General features: G+C 38.5%; 2 protein-coding genes across 4 annotated transcripts in view; both read left to right on the top strand.

The window, feature by feature from the left end:
• LOC150102643 (D-aminoacyl-tRNA deacylase 2-like) overlaps positions 1 to 15422 on the top strand; it is a 91962-nt gene extending 76540 nt beyond the window's left edge. For all 3 annotated transcript variants that reach the window (XM_090399086.1, XM_090399087.1, XM_090399085.1), the window contains exon 4: positions 14752 to 15422. In XM_090399086.1, the coding sequence (XP_090255212.1) occupies positions 14752 to 15077 (326 nt within the window). In that variant the 3' untranslated portion in view covers positions 15078 to 15422. The remainder of the gene's footprint in view (positions 1 to 14751) is intronic.
• Positions 14777 to 20962, top strand: part of Desi (DM4/DM12 domain-containing protein Desiccate) — a 136976-nt gene continuing 130790 nt past the window's right edge. The window contains exon 1 of the mRNA XM_090399084.1: positions 14777 to 14859. The gene's annotated coding sequence lies outside the window, so the exon portion shown is untranslated. The remainder of the gene's footprint in view (positions 14860 to 20962) is intronic.

The following is a 20962-nucleotide window of genomic DNA, read 5'->3' as shown; positions in this document are numbered from 1 at the left end:
TGCTGCATTAAACCGATACCCCCATTTATTTGCCCATCTATCTAGCTTATTCAAATCCTCTTGCAGGGCTGCCGCATCTGCACTATTACTAATAATCCTTCCCAGCTTCGCATCATCCGCAAACAACTGAATATCTCCTTGCAATCCACTGACAATGTCATTGATATAAAGGTTAAACAATATAGGTCCCAGTACTGAGCCCTGTGGGACCCCACTTATAAACTCTGCTTCCTTGAAACTGCCCCACCATACACAACTCTCTGATACCTATCGGACAGCCAATCCTGAATCCAGTTGACCAATCTGACATCCAGACCCATGTGCTGCAACTTAAATATCAGCTTATCATGTGGCACCCTGTCAAATGCCTTTGCTAAGTCTAAGAAAATGGCAGTATATGCCTTTCCCTCATCTAATGTTCTTGTAATTTTATCATAAAAGGATAGTATATTGCTAAAACAAGAGAGCGCCCCTTCACAAATCCATGTCGATTCTCAGAGATAACATTACCCTCATCTGCCCAATGTTGTAATTGGTCCTTCAGTACTTTCCCCAAGATCTTACTAACTACTGATGACACACAAACTGGTCTATAATTAGACAAATATGATTAAAAAAATTATTGTTTTACAACTAATCAGCGACCAGCCTTTCCTAAAATTTTGCTAAACAGACACACACACACACACACACATCCACGCACGAAAGGCAGAAGGACCTATAACAAATAAATGCCATATGTGGGCGGTGTTGTAACACTTTGGTGCTCTCTTTGAATAAGCACTCAAATTTAAAATGACATCTGTGTAAATGGCAGGTCTTTGAATAAGACTTTAGGGGAGGAGGGGATTATAGAGGAAGTAGAGTGATGTTCATGCAGTCTCTTTGCAAATGAGCATACTGTTTGTCCAAAGTATGAAAGAGAGAGAGTGTGTCACAAGAAACCTGATCAACACCTGAGAAGGAAAGAAGAGACTGTTTATCCTTTTTTGGAAGGTAACATGGAGGAAAGTTTTTCAACTGGAAAGAAAGTAGACACCAAGTTATATTTTTTAGGATCTTTGAAATTGTATCAGAGATTCCTGCAGTGTATGGGATTAGGACTCTGTGTACATGGGTGGATTTCCTTTGGCCTGTGCTGCCAATTTCTTTTCGTACTCCAACTTTCTACACATCCTCATAGGGTGTGTAGAATACTATATAGTACTACATTATTAAGTTTTCATTATTACTAGCTTCCTGTTAGTAGTTTTTGACCAGAATACCAGGTGTCCAATATTTTCAGGCTTTACATTTTGGTCTTCTGAGACACTTCTAACAATCCACCTTAATCCTGGCTTCCTCTAGGTGTTTTTCCTTCCATCCTGGAATCAGTCATCTGTTTTGCTAAACTTTCCTCTCATAGTATTAAACACCTATTTTGCTGACCTTCCTAGATTAGCTTTGTTGACAACTTTGGAAATGCTACCAATGTTAAATTGTTTTCTTATAATATCTTAGTTATAAATATAATTCTGCCATTAATGCATCTGTTCACCCTCCTAAGGTTCTCCAAACTATCATATCTGTGTCAAGTCTTTAATCAACTAAGCAATTGATTTGTAACCCAACTTCCAGATCCCGAAGTTAAAATTGGTTTGAACATTGTCTTGTATACAGCTGATTTAGTGTTTTGACTACTTTCTTATTCTGTGTAAATTTATTCATCCTGCTCTCTAACATATCAATTTTGCTTATTCTCTTATCTTTTCCATTCATCTGGAATTTGTTGACTTTCTCACTAGGCCTTCTGAATTAGGCAGTGTAACCACTGTAAAACTTTCATACCTCTATATTTCTTTTTATGGTCAAATATCATCTTCTCCAGCTGCCTTTCATATTTTAGGTTTGTGATGACATTTTCTATCTGGGATATTCATATGTACTCCTGATTGCAATCCTCCTGGATATGTACACTGCTTGAAAAGAAGTCAACAGACACCATAGTGTGAGGAACAAACAGTCATAGCATCCACCTAAAATAACATTGTGATCACTGCAGCAATCTTATGGGGCATACTTTCCACAAGCATATGATAGTGATCAATGAGAATTTTGGACCACTTTTCCTATAGGCATGTAATGAGGTCCTGGACTGTTGTGGGGCAGACGTCCTTTGACCTCACCTGATGCTCCAGTTCATCTCACAAATGTTCAATAAGGTTCAGACCAGGGTTCTGTGGAGGCCAGTCAAGTGTGGTGATGTTCATGTCCACAAACCACCCAGTTACAGCCACAGCCTTATGACACGTCTCATTGTCTTCTTGAAAATGAGATGGTCAGTTCCATAGAAACGCTGCAAAGTAGGAAGCATTGTATTGTCCAGAATGTTCAGATACCTCTTGGAGTTCAATGTCTGTTTGGCCTTGGACCTCTGTGGTCGAAGGCCAAACCAGGAAGAACAGGACCACACTAGCACTGGCACCTCCAAATTTCATAGTTGGTGTTAAACACTCTGGTGAAAGACTTCACCAGGCATCTGCCACACTTCCATCTGTTTAGTAGATGGTGTAGCATGATTTGTTGCTCCATAACAGCTTTCCAAGCTTTCACATCCCACTGCACATGCTCTTTGCACCACTGAAGACGATGGTGCATGTTGTTCAGGTGATATCAGACTTGCATATTGCAGTTCTACCATGGAAACTCGTGTTGTGAGCCTTGGTTCTGAATATTTTTGTGCAGATTTGTGTTCCTGTAACTCCATATTTAACATATCATCCAACAAATGGTGGTTTTTACATATTATCCTTTGTTACTTTACTGATAATATTTACATATTATCAGTAAATGTGGTAGGGTCGTTCACTGCATTTGACTCCCTATGTTTCCATCTCAGTATGGTACACTGATTGTTGATCTGGGATGGTCCAATTTGTCAACAATTTGCCAAACAGATAGGCCTGCAATGTGGCATCTTATCACAATGCCCCTTTCATACTCCATCAGGTCCCTTCTCACAGCCATTTCACCCAGCCACAGTTGCACTGATTTGGGAGAATCATATTCCCCTAATTTACACTCGTTACATGACATGATATATCCTGCCCATAGGGTGTCTGTTGACTTCTTTCCAAGCAATGTGTGCTTGTGTGTATTATTATTTTATTTATTTACTTATTTTTGCTATAAGTGAAAGAACCTATACCATATTGATACTGTGTGTGTGTGGGGGGGGGGGGGTGGATGGATGGATGTAGGTGAGAGTGGTGAAAAAACGAACCTATTGATAATTTCCTGAAAACCTGGAGGTTCCACTTGTTGGAGAATACTTTATAATTAAGGTTGTTCTAGAGAACAGAAGCATATGGAATAAAAGAGAAAGAGGAGAAGTACAGTTTTATAATTTTGTACTTTTCACATGTTTGCCTTAGAGCACAAAAACTTCCCTGAAATTCTTGATGGTATCCAGAGGAGAGCAATTTGGCTAACAGATTGTGATTGAATAAGTTGCAGAGAGAGAGAGAGAGAGAGAGAGAGAGAGAGAGAGAGATGAATAATCTGTTATCCAAATCGCTCTCCTCTGGATACCATCAAGAACTTTAGGGAAGTTATTGTGTTCTATGCTGAACATGTGAACAGTATTCTAAGGATGAGAAGCTTTGGGATTTATACACTTTCTTAGTTATTGCTGCGATGTGCTTATGCCATGAAAGGCTAAAGGTAAAAATCTCTTCAAAGGGAGCTCTGATCCTCTGTGAATTGTGCATTACTGAAGGTAAGCGAAGGTGAGTTGAGATCCTTTTTGGAAGAAAGGAGGCATGTGGTGTTTCAAGACACTAATCATGAAGCTTTGTTTATGCACTGCAGGGAACATGTGTAATGAGTAGGAGAAATGGTGTATATTATATACAGTATGTGTGTGTGTAGTAGTAGTACAATAAGCAGGGTGGTGTTTCACTGGCATTTCCTACAACTATAACAATAACAGAAAGAAAGACTAGAAATTCCTCACTTAGCACCTTTGTAGTGCCAGAGGATATGAGGTCAGCAATGACTGGACATGGGACATACTTTAGGAGATAGAACATTCTTTAAGAGAGAAAACATGCATATGATTATCATCTGCTGAGTTACCAAGAAGAGTTTTGACCTCTACAGTATACCTGGAATGAGAACTAATTAAGAAAAGATCCACGATATTGGGAGAGTGGAGAGGGTTATCAGGTATGTATGTTAGATGCACAATTTACATTAGATTGTTGCTTATATCAAATACTGCTGCATCTCTTCCAGCTGAATTAGTGGAATTTGAAAGAGGAAGCCATTTGGAGCTGTGGATATCCAAGTGGAGGATGACATCACTGTTTGCATAATTGGATTGGAAAGTCGAGATAAGACAGCGAAGAGATGAAAAGAGTAGAGCTTTTTTCCCCACAGAATTTGAAGAATTGCCTCAATCAGGAACATTACTGAATAGGGCAAAAAACTTTAAGCCACAGGAGGTTGAATGCAAATGATTCTCAATTTGGTATTCATTTACAAGCAATATCAGATCTCACAAAGGATCTGATATTGCTTGTAAATATCAGATCCTTTGATATACCCTAGTGCTAAAGGAATAAGACAGAGGGTTATCCAGACAGTAAAAGTGGACTGTGGTCAGCAATGGCCGGACAGGGGAAATTTGGATTTTTTTCAAAAATATATTGGAGGTCTGGTCCAGATAAGTGTAAGTGATGATGTACATCACATGTTCTGTATTTGTGCAGCCTATTACATTCATTTCACATTCATTTCACCAACAGGTGAAATGAATGTGAAAGTAATTTTTTTTTTTTTTTTTTTTTTTTTTTTTTTTTTTTTTTTTTTTAGTAGGGATGTTGGTGTTTTTTATATTTTTAGGTTAGGATATTTTGTTTGTTTTTCAAATTTTATTAGAGTTAGTTTTTAGACAATTAAGTGGTTTCGCTTAAAAGAAGAGAGTGCGAGGAATCGTTTTATGGAGAGAGTGTTAGAGAGGATTTTGGATGGACTGGAAAGTGTACAAGATTGGTGAAAGCATAATTCAAAAGTAATCCTGAGCTGTGCAATCGAAGTGCTTGGTGAGACATTTGGAAAGATTAGAGAGCAGAAGGAGGGTTGGTGGTGGAATAATAATGTACAAGTGGCAGTGACAGCTAAGAGGAAGGCAAAGCATAAGTGGGATGAGTCAAGAGTGGAAGAGGACAGAGAGAGAAAGCAAGAAGCCAAGAGAGTTGTGGCACAGGCGAAGGCCATGGCATATCAAGATCTGTATGATCAATTAGAAACAAAGGAAGGACAGAGAAAAATTTACCAACTAGCAAAATGTAGAAATAAAGCAGCAAAGGACATTTTACATGTGAGGCAGATCAAACACGCTGAAGAAAGAGTATTATGGAAGGATGTGGACTTGGAAGGGAAGAAGGCTCATGCAGATGGATGTGCAAGGAAGGAGGAAGCGTGGGCGGCCGAAGAAGAGATGGAGGGAGCTGGTAGAACAGGACTTGAGGATGAAGAACTTGAATGTGGTGACAGCCCAAGACAGGAGGATGTGGAGGAGACTCATCATCAACAGTGACCCCACTTAAGTGGGAGAAGCTGCAGAAGAAGAAGAAGAAAAGATTAGAGTTAGTTTTTATTTATATATATTTTTATTTTTTATCACAGTGACACTAATCATTTGTGTACTTTCATGGTATGATTTGGGAATAGTTGAATTGAGAATTAGAGACATTCAGTGACTTAGACACTTGGATGTCACCCTTCCACAGAGTGACCAGTCTCTTACCATAACATGGCCTCAACAGTTCGTCCCATCAACTTTCTCCTCCAGGTATAATGGAGTCTCTGACTACATGGAGGTCAGATGTTAATAATAATGTAGTCGTACAATTATGCACCAACAGATTGGGAAGTCTTCTGACATGTTGTCACCAGGTTTGGATTCATGTACTATTTACAAGCCTATCTGCACAATTGTTCTTCTGTTGTACCTTGAGGAGGTTGCAGGTCTCTAATTACGTTCGACGTACCCTTGAAGGGTATCATTCACATTGCAAACAAGGGGAGAAGGGAGATAGAGGCAAGAACTGTTTATCCTGAGACTAAACATCACATTGGCCACTTCAGGTCTCCGATAAGCACTAGCCAGTGAAGGTCATCTACAAACTCAGGGTGGGGGGTTCTAGTTGGCATTTCCTCCGACTATAAATGCTCAATGAGTTAATCACCGCACATTACTGAAAACTGGCCACTCCATGAGAAGGCTAGGTTGTAAGTTGATAGGTAGAGCTGTATAATGCAATCACCTGTTCATAAGGGGGGCTTAACATTTTATACTATTCTGTTACTGTTTAACTCATTTAACAGTTTTAAATATTAATTACACCAAACATCCAGTATCTCTTTATCTTCAGTGTTTATGTCCTTTATCATCTCTGATTCTTTTCACAGTGTTGTTCCTTCATTTCGAAGAGCTTTCAGTAGCCTCCACAACATAATTTGTCACCTTCATGCTATTTATTTTCTGCATTCTTACCAAATTCTTCCCATAGCTTTTGCCTAACTACTTTTACATATAACTTTTTTACATATTTCTTTGTCCGTGCAGTTAGCCTAGTGGCTGTGTGCTTCGCAACCATATGACTGGGGAAGGAGTGTCCCAGGTTTGATTCCCATCGAAGACGTGAGGAATTTGAGGATCTTCCTCAGCCATAGCCAAGTTAGCCAGTCTTGGGCGTGGGCTGTAGGGTGTTTTCCTCCAGTGTATCTGGCGTTTTTCATCCCGCAAGCAGGCAAACCAGCCCCGTGAACACACACACACACAGATCTACAGCCATTAATACTTAACCAGCGATGAGGGGACTCGACTCTCCCCAATAGGGGCGGGGGAGAAAAAGGGAGGAAACTCCATACGAATAAATAAATAAATAAACATATTTCTCTGTAAGCACTTGCTAGGAACTTTGAACATGATTCTGAACAAAGTAAGATTTCTTGTTCAGAAATCTTACTTGGTTTTTATTCCAATATATTTACAGGGTGTTCGGGATAAATTTGACAGTTTCGTAAGGAAAAAGAAAATCTTCTTTGTATCTATTAAATTTAATGAATTGACAAAAAAACATTACAGGCAGAGTTAATTACAATACTATCAACAAGATTTACTCAAAATAACCACCATTAGCATCGATCACAGCTTCAATTCTGCTGCGGAACCTCGAACAAGCTGATGCTACAGTCTCCCTGGGAAGGGCTGCAAAAACTGTTTTAATTTTATCCATTAACTGGGCTTTTGTATTACTGGAAGTGCGATTGGTGTCTTTTTCAACTGCGCCCCATACAAAATAATCCATGGGGTTAAGGTCTGGGGAGTTTGGAGGCCAAACATTTGGACTGGTGAAGTCGTAGAAATTTTCAGACAACCATTTTTGACTTTTCCCAGAGGTGTGGCAAGGGGCCGAATCCTGCTGCCATACATACGGCCTACCATTGGCTACCCTTGTTATCCAGGGCTTGACTACAGTTAGCAACTCCACGAACAAAGCCCGAATTCCAATGCCATGGTTCTTCAACACCTGTTCCTGCAGATTTGCGAGGAATTCTGCTGTACGAACGCAATCAGATCGTCTGCTAGGGATCTTGCTTCTTGCTACATCCTCGTAGTCACCATTGCAAGTCTCTAGTTCATTCCTGATTGTTTTTACTGTATTCAGGGAGCATTGGGCAGCAGTCGTAATATCCTTATTTTGATGGCGGGCACGAATCATCATGATACAAGTTATTCTCTTCCATGATTCAGGTGGGTTCCAGCTATCCATCCTTTCTGACATCTTGTATATGAATGAAGAAGGGTCCAAACTTTTAAATGAAGAGAAGTGTGTGTTAATACATGTAACTTACGGAAAAATATAATTAATTATAAATATGTCAAATTTATCCCGAACACCCTGTATATATATATATGAGTTCATCATATTTATTATTATTATTATTATTATTATTATTATTATTGCACCCTTCATTGAGTTTACAGACTCATCATGCAAGATTCATTCAACTGACAACTTGTTTATCATACCAAATCTTAAAATCTTTAACATGTCTTGCATTAACAACATATTCTGGTAATGCGCTCCATTCACTGAAAATTCTCCATGTAAAAAATTTACTTTTCACACCCCTCTTCACCACACTCTTACACAACAAGAATGGACACTGATGCTTTCCCTAGCACCTTATGCAACATCTTGCACTTATTAATTTTAAAACTACAAATCCAATCCTTTTTCCAAGCCAAATCTCTATTCAAATCTTCCTGAAGAGGATTAACATCAGCAGTGCTACTTATAATTCTCCCTAGCTTTGCATCATTAGCATACACCTGAAGATCCCCAGTAAGACCACATGATATATCATTTACAAACAAGTTAAACAGCAGGGCCCTAAGAACATAACCATGAGGCATGGCTACTCTCTTTTTTGAGAATCTGCTTCATTACACATAAAATGCTGATATCATTCAGAGAGCCAATCTTCATTCAAGCATTATTCTATCTATTCTCATCATCTGCAGCTTGAACACTAACTTATCATGTGGTAATCTGTCAAATGCTTTGGCAAAGTTCAAGAATATCGCTGTATATTAAGGCAATTAATGTGAAGTCATTTGCCTTCAGATACAAGTAGCCCAGCTGTGAAGATATTTCATGCACAATATTTTCTTGCTTACATTTGGATAAAAGATTAAACAAGGATATAAATTCATGTCAAGTTAATTTAACTTATAACCAATTAAAAAAAAATTCATTAGCTATCTTTGATCCTAAGTATTTTAAAAATAAGGTGATACACCTTTTCACTACTTTTATATGGGAAATATATGACTTCTACATTTCTTAAACCTTGATGTCTCGTCTGGGTCTAGCTCCCACTGATGAGACCACAATAAAGGTTGAAATCTGTTGATATCTGCATTGGACCTCCCTAGTTTCAAAGAACAGTTAAAAATTGAAAAAAATGCAGAAATATGTGAGGTTTGAGTTGTTCAAACCTTCGAGAGACTCTACATGTTTCATTCAGAATTTTTTTACCTGCGTCATGATGTGGTGGTGCTGCTGGACAGGGCTGTCGTAGTTTTAAACATAGCATCAGTGGCAGAGAAAGTGAAATTTGTGTGGTGGTTAGCTGAGCTGAAAACAACCAAAGCAGTGCAGTGCGAGTTCCATCAGGTGTACAAAAAGGCAGCACCTGACGACAAGAGTATCCATTTGTGGAAAGAAAATTTCCTAATGACAGGAAACATTTTGAAACAACATGAAAGAGGGAAGCTGCCAAAATCGGAAGAGAAGGTAGAGAGGATTCAAGAGACCTTTGCACGAAGCCTGACAAATTCGTTAGGAGAGCGTCGCATGAACTGCAAATGCCCTGCGCCACCATTCACAAGGTCGTCCATCATAAGTTGCGTCTACACATGTGCAAAGTGCAGGTGTTGCAGGAAATCAAGCAAAATGATAAGCCACAATGGGTAATTTTTTTGTTTGCAGCTGAAATTCTGGAATGTGTCATTCTTTTCCAGATTTGATTTTTATGTCAGTGGAAAAGTGAACAGGCACAATGTTAGGATATGCAGGAGTGAAAATCCTCACTGTGTCATGGAGCACGTGCATTTCATTTCCAAGGTAAACATTTGGTGTGATGTAATACGAAACACTATCATTGGCCCATTTTTTTTGTGGAATTAATATTGATGGAATGATTTACCTCAACATGCTGGAAACGTTTGTCTTTCCACAACTCAAAGACTTGCAACCAAACATCCTCTCTCAACAGGATAGTTCTCCACCACACTGGCATTTGGAAGTCCGTGTAACTCCTGACAGGGTCTTTCCTCAGCTGTGGATCAGACATGGAGAACCAATTCTGGCCACCATGATTTCCGGATCTTACCCCCACTTGATTTTTTCTTGTGGGGGTATGTGAAGGACACAGGCTATGCAATTGAAGTGGACAGCCTAGAGAACATGAAATATCACATTTCTGCTGCTGTGTCCTCCATCACCCCTAGCACCTGGTCCTAGATACCTTATTTACTTGAATATAACTTTCACTTTTTCCCAAAAAATTAAAGTTAAAAAAATCGTGGTGCGAGATATATGTGGAGATTTTCAAAAACTAAAGTTTTTCAGGAAAAAATTAAATTGACATTTATAATTAAATTCTCAATATTCATTACAATTTATAGTTGCTCACATTATTTATAAAATGAATGATTTAAATTTTGATTATCAATGTTATTTAGGTGATTGGCAGCTCATCTTCATCATGCGATATATTTGAATTTTTTGAATTCGATATACTGTTTCATCACTGTTTCTGTCAATGCTTCTGTAATTAAATTAAAACAAACAGTTTTATTATTACTTGTCTTTTATCATTTCAGAATCATAAGATCACCATGATTTAAAAAAACTGAAAATGGGTATCACTTACCAAGAATCTACTACTCTCTATTGCTACTTCCGGTCTAACATATGACTGGTTGCAGTATTAACAAAAGATCGTGCGAATCAACAACAAAGGCAAGCCGATGATTGTTGAGTTGAAATGCTGATTCTCTTCAACCAAATTCCAAAATTCTGAAACTGTCACAAGAACATTCATTATCTAAAAAAGCATATACCTGAAAAAGTTTTAAATTTAAAAAAAAAAAATTTTTTTTCGCAAAATAAAATCAGGGGTGCAAGTTATTCGAGTAAATACAGTAGACTATTGACTTGCCATTGTGTGTGCTACTAAATGAGCACATGAACGATTTTTTTTACAAAAACATGGTGAGTGTTCCTTGGCTCTTTCTCATTTATACAATTTCAATATCATGGTCCACATACTTAAGTAGTAGTAACACGTTGAAACTAGGGAGGTCCAATGTGAACACCCTGAACTTGCCCACTGTTTCTATCATATCTGCCCTTCCTGAATATTCTGTACCCATTGTTTTATTCCTTAAGAAAGTCTTCTTTTGTTAACATATTCACCATAATTTTTCTTCTTTTGCATTTAATGATTGTTGGAACCTATTGCCTATATTCCAGAATCATTCTTCATGCATAAGTGAATGCATATGGAAGTATTTCTAAATCACTTAGGGAATTGAACAACGTAGATCCGAATATAAATTAAATTATACTTTAATAAATATCTCTGATATTTTGGCAACGTCACGTTGCCATTTTCAAAAGGAACTTACAAAAAAGGCACGTGCACGCAGGCACTACAACACAGTAACTGAGAATGAAGATATGAAGCTATCGTTCTCCTAGAAGTCCTGATGGTGCCCTCTAGCGGGCTAAGTAGGTGTTCTTGGCCGTTGGGCTGAAGGTCTGCTGATGTATGCCTCCCAAATTTGGGGCAGTCGCATACAACCAAATTTGTTGAGGTTTGGGGAGTTTCTTAGGGCTGAGGCTGATTCCATAAATAGTCTTTCGAATTTGTATTTGCTACAGTGTATTACTGTAGTTTTCTTCCACCGTATTCTGTGGCGTGTATCCAGAGCATGGTCTGCAAGACCAGAATGGCTGTACTTGTGAAACCAGATGTAGTCCTTGTGTTCAGAAATTCTGATATTCGCTGTCCTGCCTGTTTGGCCAAAGTACAACAGTTTACAACTGCAAGGAACCTGGTATACACCAGGTAGGTCTAGGAGAAGTGGTTGGTCTTTGGTGGAGCGGATAAGGGATGCCAATTTTCTGTAAGGCCTGTAACAGGAGGTGAGGTCATGTTTTTTTAAAATTTTTGTAATTTTTTCTGAGGTGCCTCGGATGTAGGGAATGGTGATGGATTTAGAGTAATCTTTGTTGTGGAGGGGGGGGGGGCTGTGGTTTGTAGGTTTTAATTTTTTTGGGATTTTTTTTGGGGGGGGGGTAGCCATTGACCGAGAAAGTGTTGAGGATGTGATTTAGTTCAGTGTTTAGGACCATGTCAGTAGAACAGATTAGTTTAGCTCTGTTGTATAGTGTTTTCACCACTCCATATTGTTGTGAGGGGGGGGGGATTGTTGGTGAATGTATCTGCCTGTATGGGTGGGTTTTCTATAAACTGAGAAAACCAAGGTTCCATCAGGCTGGCAGGTGACTAGTGTGTCTAGGAAAGGGAGGCTGTTGTTTTCCTCTTTTTCTAGGGTGAACTTGATTCTGGAGTGTTGGTTGTTTAAGTGTGTAAGGAAGGAGAGGAGTGTTTCAGAGCCATGTGGCCAAATAGCGAACACATCATCAACGTAGCGAAGCCATATGGTTGGTTTTTGTGGGGCAGAGGCTAAGGCTTTTTCTTCAAAGGTCTCCATAAAGAAATTGGCCAAGGGTGGAGAGAGTGGTGAACCCATGGCTGTCCCCTCTATTTGTTTGTAGAATTTTCCCTGCCAAACGAAATAGCCCGAGTTCATTGTGAACTGAAATAGGGCTGAGATATCGGGAGAAAATTTAGCTCGGATTAGCTCTAAAGTTTCCTTGAGTGGGACATTTGTGAATAAGGAGGAGACGTCAAAGCTGACCATTATGTCAGTATGTTGGAGTGTAAGGTTTTCTATGCTGGCTTTGAAGTGGGCTGAGTTTTTTATGTGTGATGGTGTGTTGCCAGTATAGTGTGTGAGCTCCTTGGCCAAATGTTTAGCTAATTTATATGTGGGGGAATCAATGCCATCCACTATGGGACGTAATGGCACATTTTCTTTATGTATTTTTGGGGGTCTGTAAATACGGGAGGAGTATAGAGTTAAACGGCTTTAATCTGTTGGTAACTTCTATAGGCCAAGAAGTAACTTTCTTAAGGAGCCTGTGAAGTTTTCTGATTTGTGAGTTGGTGGGATTATATTTGATAGGGAGGTAAGTAGCCCGATCTAATAGAAGAGCATTGAGCTTACCTTTGTAGTCCTGTATCAGAATTTCTGAACACAAGAACTACATCCGGTTTCACAAGTACAGCCATTCTGGTCTTGCAGACCATGCTCTGGATACACGCCACAGAATACGGTGGAAGAAAGCTACAGTAATACACCATAGCAAATACAAATTCGAAAGACTATTTATGGAATCAGCCTCAGCCCTAAGAAACTCCCAAAACCTCGACAAATTTGGTTGTATGCGACTGCCCCAAATTTGGGAGGCATACATCAGCAGACCTTCAGCCCAACGGCCAAGAACACCTACTTAGCCCGCTAGAGGGCACCATCAGGACTTCTAGGAGAACGATAGCTTCATATCTTCATTCTCAGTTACTGTGTTGTAGTGCCTGTGTGCACGTGCCTTTTTTGTAAGTTCCTTTTGAAAATGGCAACGTGACGTTGCCGAAATATCGGAGATATTTATTAAAGTATAATTTAATTTATATTCGGATCTACGCTGTTCAATTCCCTAAGTGATTTAGAAATGCATAACCAACGTATAAGCCTGTCTACGAGAAGCATATGGAAGTAGTTCACCAGACTAATAGACATTCAAGTAAATATTAATAGGTATTCAAATAAGTACTCCCCAGTTGATTTTTCAACCAAATTTCCTTTTCCACTTCTGCCATTATCTTTCTTTCTGACGAAATAGTCATGCCATTCTTGGGGTCATCCATACCATCTCTCTTTCCATTACAATCACAAATTTAACCTCTCACATTAAATGTGCATGTCTAAACTCTTATACAACCATGATGACTCATCTAGTTTCCCTGATGATTTATATTCACTCTTTCAAAACAGTTTTTTCCCAACCACCTGACTCCACATCCATTTAAGTATAATCTGTTTTGCAAGTACAAATTTTTTCTGTCATCAAACTCCATGCATCAACCTACTTCACACTCTTTCTCCCACACAGTGTGCATTGCATCATTTGTAACCATAGCCCTCTGTCTCAGCTCACTCATGTCATATCTTGGCAACATGCTCACAGTTTTGACTTTTTTGTGTTTTTTTTTACCTCATTGAACAAACATTATCTAAAAATCCATACCATTTTTTTTCAACTTTTCACTTTTTCTTCTTTTTTTATGCGACTCACCAGATTTTATTTATATATTATTCTTTTTAAGTGAAACCATTGAGGAGCCCAGGACTCATTCTGGGGGTACACTCTACTCCACTACACAAGTCACTGTCTCCTCCACTTATTGCTCCAACTACACAATACATCACTACTACTACCATCAACACACAACCATCTGTCATCACTCTCCACCAACAATTTTTTTGCCTGTAAATTTCATGCATCTTGTTGGCCAGTTTGCCTGTATGCAGAATGAAAAACCTGAGTTTCAGGGAGATATAAACCCTGCTATCTCTGTATGAGATTAGTATTTATTTTTACTGTTGATTGGATAGCAAATATGCTAACCACTTGGCCAAGGCTGGCATCCAACAAGGCTTGCTTGTATCCTCAGTTACTTCCCTAAATCTATGTACCTGGAAAACATATTTATGTTCAGCACAACAGTCATTCCTGCACAGATGCAACTGACACGTTTCTGAAATGTATCTAGTTACTTTTTTATATTTAGTTCATCCAGTATTCTTTATCTCTTTATCTATTAAAGAGATAAAGAGTACTATATTTAGTTCAATCTAGTATTCTTTATCTCTTTAATTGTGATTTTAGATTATGCCTATAATACTCTCCCTAATCATACAGCCTAATTACTTAGTAATATGTTAATTCAAAATTCATACATTAATTGTTCTGGTTTATTATTTTTCTTTTTAATTAGTTAATGCAGCCTTGAATGTAAAACTCTGCGAAACAGATAATGGGACATTTCTTTCTATTCTGGATCTTCCTGGAGATATTTTGATTATCCCACAGGCTTGTCTTGGAGGTAAGCTTAAGGGAAAAACAGTGCAGTATCATCAGAATATTTCAAAAGATTTGGGTTTACATTTATTTCAACTGTTAGTGGAAAAATGTCAAAAAATTATTGAAAAAAATGAGAAGTGCAAAGAGTGCAACGTCTACGTTAGAAATGGAATATATGGCAACAGACAAGTATTAAGTGTTGAAACCAATGGCCCTTTCACTCATGTGTTCGATTTCTGATATTAAATATTTTATATTGGATTTGCAACAATAATAACCATTCTTTGTGTGACGTCTTATAATACAGTATTGTAGAAAATGATTTCAGGATGTTAAAACATAAAAATCTAAATTCGCTAAGTAGTATATCTTAAACTGTAATATTTACCTAATACTACAGTATTAGCATAACTATGAGTACAAGAGAAAATTCAAGGAACCAACTTTAGAGCATTTATTTAATACTGTACTAGCAGATCTGTAAAAACTTCACAGGAATACTTTTTGCATTCCATGTCAGCTGGTATCCTTATGTAAAATACACAGAATACATTATTTTAATTAAATGAAGCATGCATACCAAGAGCATTCCTAATAGCTTATTAAGGTGAAGCATATTAACACTCCAGTAAAAGTTTAAACTAGTTTAATATCTGATTAGAGAAAGATATAGTAATATTTTATGAACCGTATCACTATGTCATCATTGTGAATAAGAAAATTGGTATAAATTAAAAGCAACAGATATTTCATGCATGCAACAATTAGTTGTTCTGTGCTAGGGCAAGTACAGTATGCCAGAAGAGTGCTGCTAACCTGCAAATGCTATTATAATTCTTTTGAAGCATTAATCACAACATATTTACTAAAATGAAGAGCCAAAAGGCTTCATTTTGGTGATACAAAATTATATAAATCAAGTAGATATTAAATCCAGCATTATTTCAAAGCCAAATATAGTAACTATAAAAGTTTCGTATAAAATTTGACCAGAGAGCTTACGGGAATATACTTGCTGGCATTTACAAGGTTGCCCTAGCCAAACCTTATAGGAGAACATGATCGCTGCCCAAGCATCCATATATTTGCCTCCTATTGGTCCATTTTAATAATGTTTCACTGGCCTCAGAGCTGTTTCGAACTGATTCATTCTCCTCAGAGACCAGGCAGAAACCTTAAGAGAGGAAAATCTCTTGTTCAGTACTAAGAAACTCGAAATGTCGGAGAGGTGTGTTTTTCATGAGCGAAGTCATTGTCGGTGCATAAAGTATTTACTAAAATAAAGAGCCAAAAGGCTTCATTTCGGCCTGACAGCTGTTTCAGTTTGGTCTGGCCAGTGAAACCTTATCAAAATGGACCAATAGGAGGCAAATATATGGATGTTTGGGCAGTGATCATGTTCTCCTATAAGGTACAGCTAGGGCAACTTGTAAATGCCGGCGAATGTGTTCCCATAAGCTCTCTGGTCAAATTTTGTATGAAACTTTTATAGTTACTATATTACTATATTCGGCTTTGAAATAATGCAGGATTTAATATCCACTTGATTTATATAATTTTGCATCGTCAAAATGAAGCCTTTTGGCTGTTTATTTTAGTAAATACTTTATGCACCGACCGAGGGTTCGCTTATGAAAAATACACTTAGAGTTTCTTAGTACTGAATGAGAATTTGTGCTCTCTTAAGGTTTCTGCCTGGTCTCTGAGGAGAACCAATCAGTTTGAAACAGCTGTTCAACCAGTGAGTGTATTCACATAAGCTCACTGGTCAAATTTTGTATGAAACTTTTATAGTTTCTATATTCGGCTTTGAGATAATGCTGGATTTAATATCCACTTGATTTATATAATTAATCACATAAATGACTATCTGTTTAAAAATTTATATATTGAAAAAAAAAAAAACATTGAAGTATAATATATTCCACAGCATTGAAATTGCATGTACTGAATGCAAAAATGTCATTCATATTTGTTTAAGAAAATGTCTTGTCCAGTTGGCACTGGTCAGCAACAATGAGTCATATCGGTCAGTTCAAGGTTGACATTCTCCATTACAAGTAAGTGCACTAGATTATGCTATCATCATGTCATGTGATGTGTATGGATCAGTGTTAGTGTTCAGTGAGATGCATCCTTCATATGACTAGATTGCATTACTATGCATAGCAAGAACAGGCAGATATATGGCTACCTATTAACTATCTATTAACCAGTATTGTGTGTTTAAATTGACTTTATGAAATGCATTTTGGTATAGTTTGTTGTTGCAGGCTGCATGATTTTGATTGCTATCTGAAGATGCCAGTGCATGATGTCTTATAAATGTAGGAAGTGCAGATATAATTTTCTGCATAACAGCAGTGATGTTAAAATATATGAAATTAGTATTCACTGCTCTGATTAAAATAGCATATAAGTTGTGCTCTATATATAAAGTGATCATTCCTGATCCCTACTTCATATCCAAAGCAGATAAGTACAGTATTTAAAAAAAAATAATTAAATAGTACATTCATCAGTGACATTTGTTATCCCAGTAGTATGGAAGAGGAAAGACTGGGCAAATAATTCCTACTTCTGTTTAACAAACATACCAGTTTTTTTTTTTAAGAAAGTCTTTATGTAATAAAATACTTAAACTTGTTAATAATTCTCGTGGAAAGGCTTAGACGTTGGTTATGCATTTTCACTATATTATTTCAGGAAATTACAACGTACTAGGATGTACATTAAAATAAATTTTAATATATTTCTATATTTCGGCAATGTCACGCTGCCATTTTCAAGAACTTAGGTACAAGATACGTTCACGCAGGCACAGCAAAACAATAAATGAGCAAGAAGTATGAAGCTATTATTTCTCCTAAAGTCCTGATGGTGCCCTCTAGCAGGCAATGTTGGTATTCTTGGGCGATTGGGCTGAAGGTCTTCTGATGTAGGTTTCCCAAATTTGAGGAAGTCTCATGCAGCCAAATTTGTTGAGGTTTGGCTCGTTTCTTAAGGCTGAAGCTGATTCTATGAAAAGCCTTTCATATCTGTATTTGCTACGGTCTATTATCCTGGCTTTTTTCCACCGTATTCTATGGCAGGTATCCAGAGCATTATCAGCAAAACCAGAGTGGCTGTATTGGTGAAACCGGATGTAGTCCTTGTGTTCTGAAATTCTGATATTTGCTGTCCTGCCTGTTTGGCCGAAGTAGGACAGCTTACAGCTGCAAGGGACCTGGTACACACCAGGTAGGTCTAGGGGGGGGAGGTTGGTCTTTTGTGGAGCGGATAAGGGATGCCAATTTTTTATAAGGTTTGTAACAAGAAGTTATGTTTTTTTAAGATTTTTGTGATTTTTTCTGAGGTGCCTTGGATATAGGGTATGGTGATGGATTTAGAGTAATCCTTGTTGTGAGGTGGAGGGGGGGGGGGGGTTGTGGTTTACTGGTTTTAATATTTTTTGGATTTTTTTGGGTGGTAGCCATTAGCTGAGAACGTGTTGAGGATGTGGTTTAGTTCTGTGGTTAGGGCATTGTCATTCGAGCAGATAAGTTTAGCCCTGTTGTGTAGTGTCTTAATGACTCCATATTGTTGTGAGGGGAGGTGGTGGGATAGTTGGTGAATGTATCTGCCTGTATGGGTGGGTTTTCTATATACTGAGAAAACCAAGGTTCCATCAGGCTGGCAGGTGACTAGTGTGTCTAAGAATGGAATGCAGTTGTTTTTTTCTTCTTCCAGGGTGAATTTGATTCTGGGGTGTTGGTTGTTTTAAGTGTGTTAAGAAGGAGAGGAGGGCATCGGAGCCATGTTGCCAAATAGCGAATGCATCATCTACATAGCAAAGCCAAATGGTTGGTTTTTGTGGGGCAGAGTTCAAGGCTTGCACTTCAAAAGTCTCCATATAAAAGTTGGCCAAGGGTGGAGAGAGTGGAGAACCCATGGCTGTCCCCTCTATTTGTTTGTAGAATTTTCCTTGCCAAACAAAATAGCCTGAGTTCATTGTGAACTGAAATAGGGCTGTGAAATCGGGAGGAAATTTAGCTTGGATTAGCTCTAAGGATTCTTTGAGTGGGACATTCGTAAATAAGGAGGAGACATCAAAACTGACCATTATGTCAGTGTGTTTGAGTGTAAGGTTTTCTATGCTGGCTTTGAAGTGGGCTGAGTTTTTTATGTATGAAGGTGTGTTGCCAGTATAGTGTGAGAGAGCTTTGGCCAAATGTTTTGCTAGTTTGCATGTGGGGGAATCAATGCCATCCACTATGGGACGTAATGGCACATTTTCCTTGTGAATTTTTGGGAGTCCATAAATACGGGGGGGTATGGACAATAATCCCCCCTCACAACAATATGGAGTCATTAAGACACTACACAACAGGGCTAAACTTATCTGCTCGAATGAAAATGCCCTAACCACAGAACTAAACCACATCCTCAACACGTTCTCAGCCAATGGCTACCCGCCCCAAAAAAAATCCAAAAAATATTAAAACCAGTAAACCACAACCCCCACCCTCCCCCTCACAACAAGGATTACTCTAAATCCATCACCATACCCTATATCCGAGGCACCTCAGAAAAAATCACAAAAATCTTAAAAAAACATAACTTCTTGTTACAAACCTTATAAAAAATTGGCATCCCTTATCCGCTCAACAAAAGACCAACCTCCTCCCCCCCTAGACCTACCTGGTGTGTACCAGGTCCTTTGCAGCTATAAGCTGTCCTACTTCGGCCAAACAGGCAGGACAGCAAATATCAGAATTTCAGAACACAAGGACTACATCCGGTTTCACCAATACAGCCACTCTGATCTTGCTGACCATGCTCTGGATACCTGCCATAGAATACGGTGGAAAAAAGCCAGGATAATAGACCGTAGCAAATACAGATATGAAAGGCTTTTCATAGAATCAGCTTCAGCCTTAAGAAACGAGCCAAACTTCAACAAATTTGGCTGCATGAGACTTCCTCAAATTTGGGAAACCTACATCAGAAGACCTTCAGCCTAATTGCCCAAGAATACCAACATTGCCCGCTAGAGGACACCATCAGGACTTTAGGAGAAATAATAGCTTCATACTTCTTGCTCATTTATTGTTTTGCTGTGCCTGCGTGCACGTATCTTGTACCTAAGTTCTTGAAAATGGCAGCGTGACGTTGCCGAAATATAGAAATGTATTAAAATTTATTTTAATGTATATCCTAGTACGTTGTAATTTCCTGAAATAATATAGTGAAAATGCATAACCAATGTCTAAGCCTTTCAACGAGAATTACGATAATCCACGGAGATGTTACCGCACGTAAAGCACACCATTATGGTAAATTGAAGTTGAAGCTAGCAAGACAACTGAATCGTCTTGCCTTCCTGAAGCGCTGCCGGGATAACCAGGTAATCCCTAACTGTGTGAAATTCAAGCACCGTTTCTCTTCGCAAAAGGCACTCCGTATCTATAACCGTGCCAGCCAAGCCTTACTCAGAGAACAAATTGCCGCCACTCGCCATTTCCTGAGTGAAGCTAACTCAGCTATACAGGCACTCGAAGATGACCTTTCAAGCATCTTAAGCCACGAAATTTGGTCGATTTTATGCGACATCTCCTGCACTGCAGCGGAGAAAGAGTTTAGATTAGTCCGAGATCGACACATCAAAAAATTCAAAAATTTAAAAAAGGTCGCGATCTCGAAACCACAACTTCCTAGGTAGTGAATCTGTCGTCACTAAGTGTGAAACCTGAAGCACTCGACACCCTGGCACGTGGCCACAACTTCGCCATTGCGCCCAGAAGAATACCTGCTGAGGATATCATGATATGGATTGAACGCGGGATCCGACACCTCCCAAGCCAAAAAAATTCACAAGGAAAATGTGCCATTACGTCCCATAGTGGATGGCATTGATTCCCCACATACAAACTAGCAAAACATTTGGCCAAAGCTCTCTCACACTATACTGGCAACACACCTTCATACATAAAAAACTCATCCCACTTCAAAGCCAGCATTGAAAACCTTACACTCAAACACACTGACATAATGGTCAGTTTTGATGTCTCCTCATTATTTACGAATGTCCCACTCAAAGAATCCTTAGAGCTAATCCAAGCTAAATTTCCTCCCGATATCACAGC

The sequence above is a fragment of the Typopeltis vanoorti genome, chromosome 10 (genome assembly GCF_054136105.1).
Source record: "Typopeltis vanoorti isolate ZY-2024b chromosome 10, IOZ_Tvanoo_1.0, whole genome shotgun sequence".
In the NCBI taxonomy this organism is placed as follows: Eukaryota; Metazoa; Arthropoda; class Arachnida; order Uropygi; family Thelyphonidae; genus Typopeltis; species Typopeltis vanoorti.
This window is presented reverse-complemented; position numbering and strand designations above follow the sequence as displayed.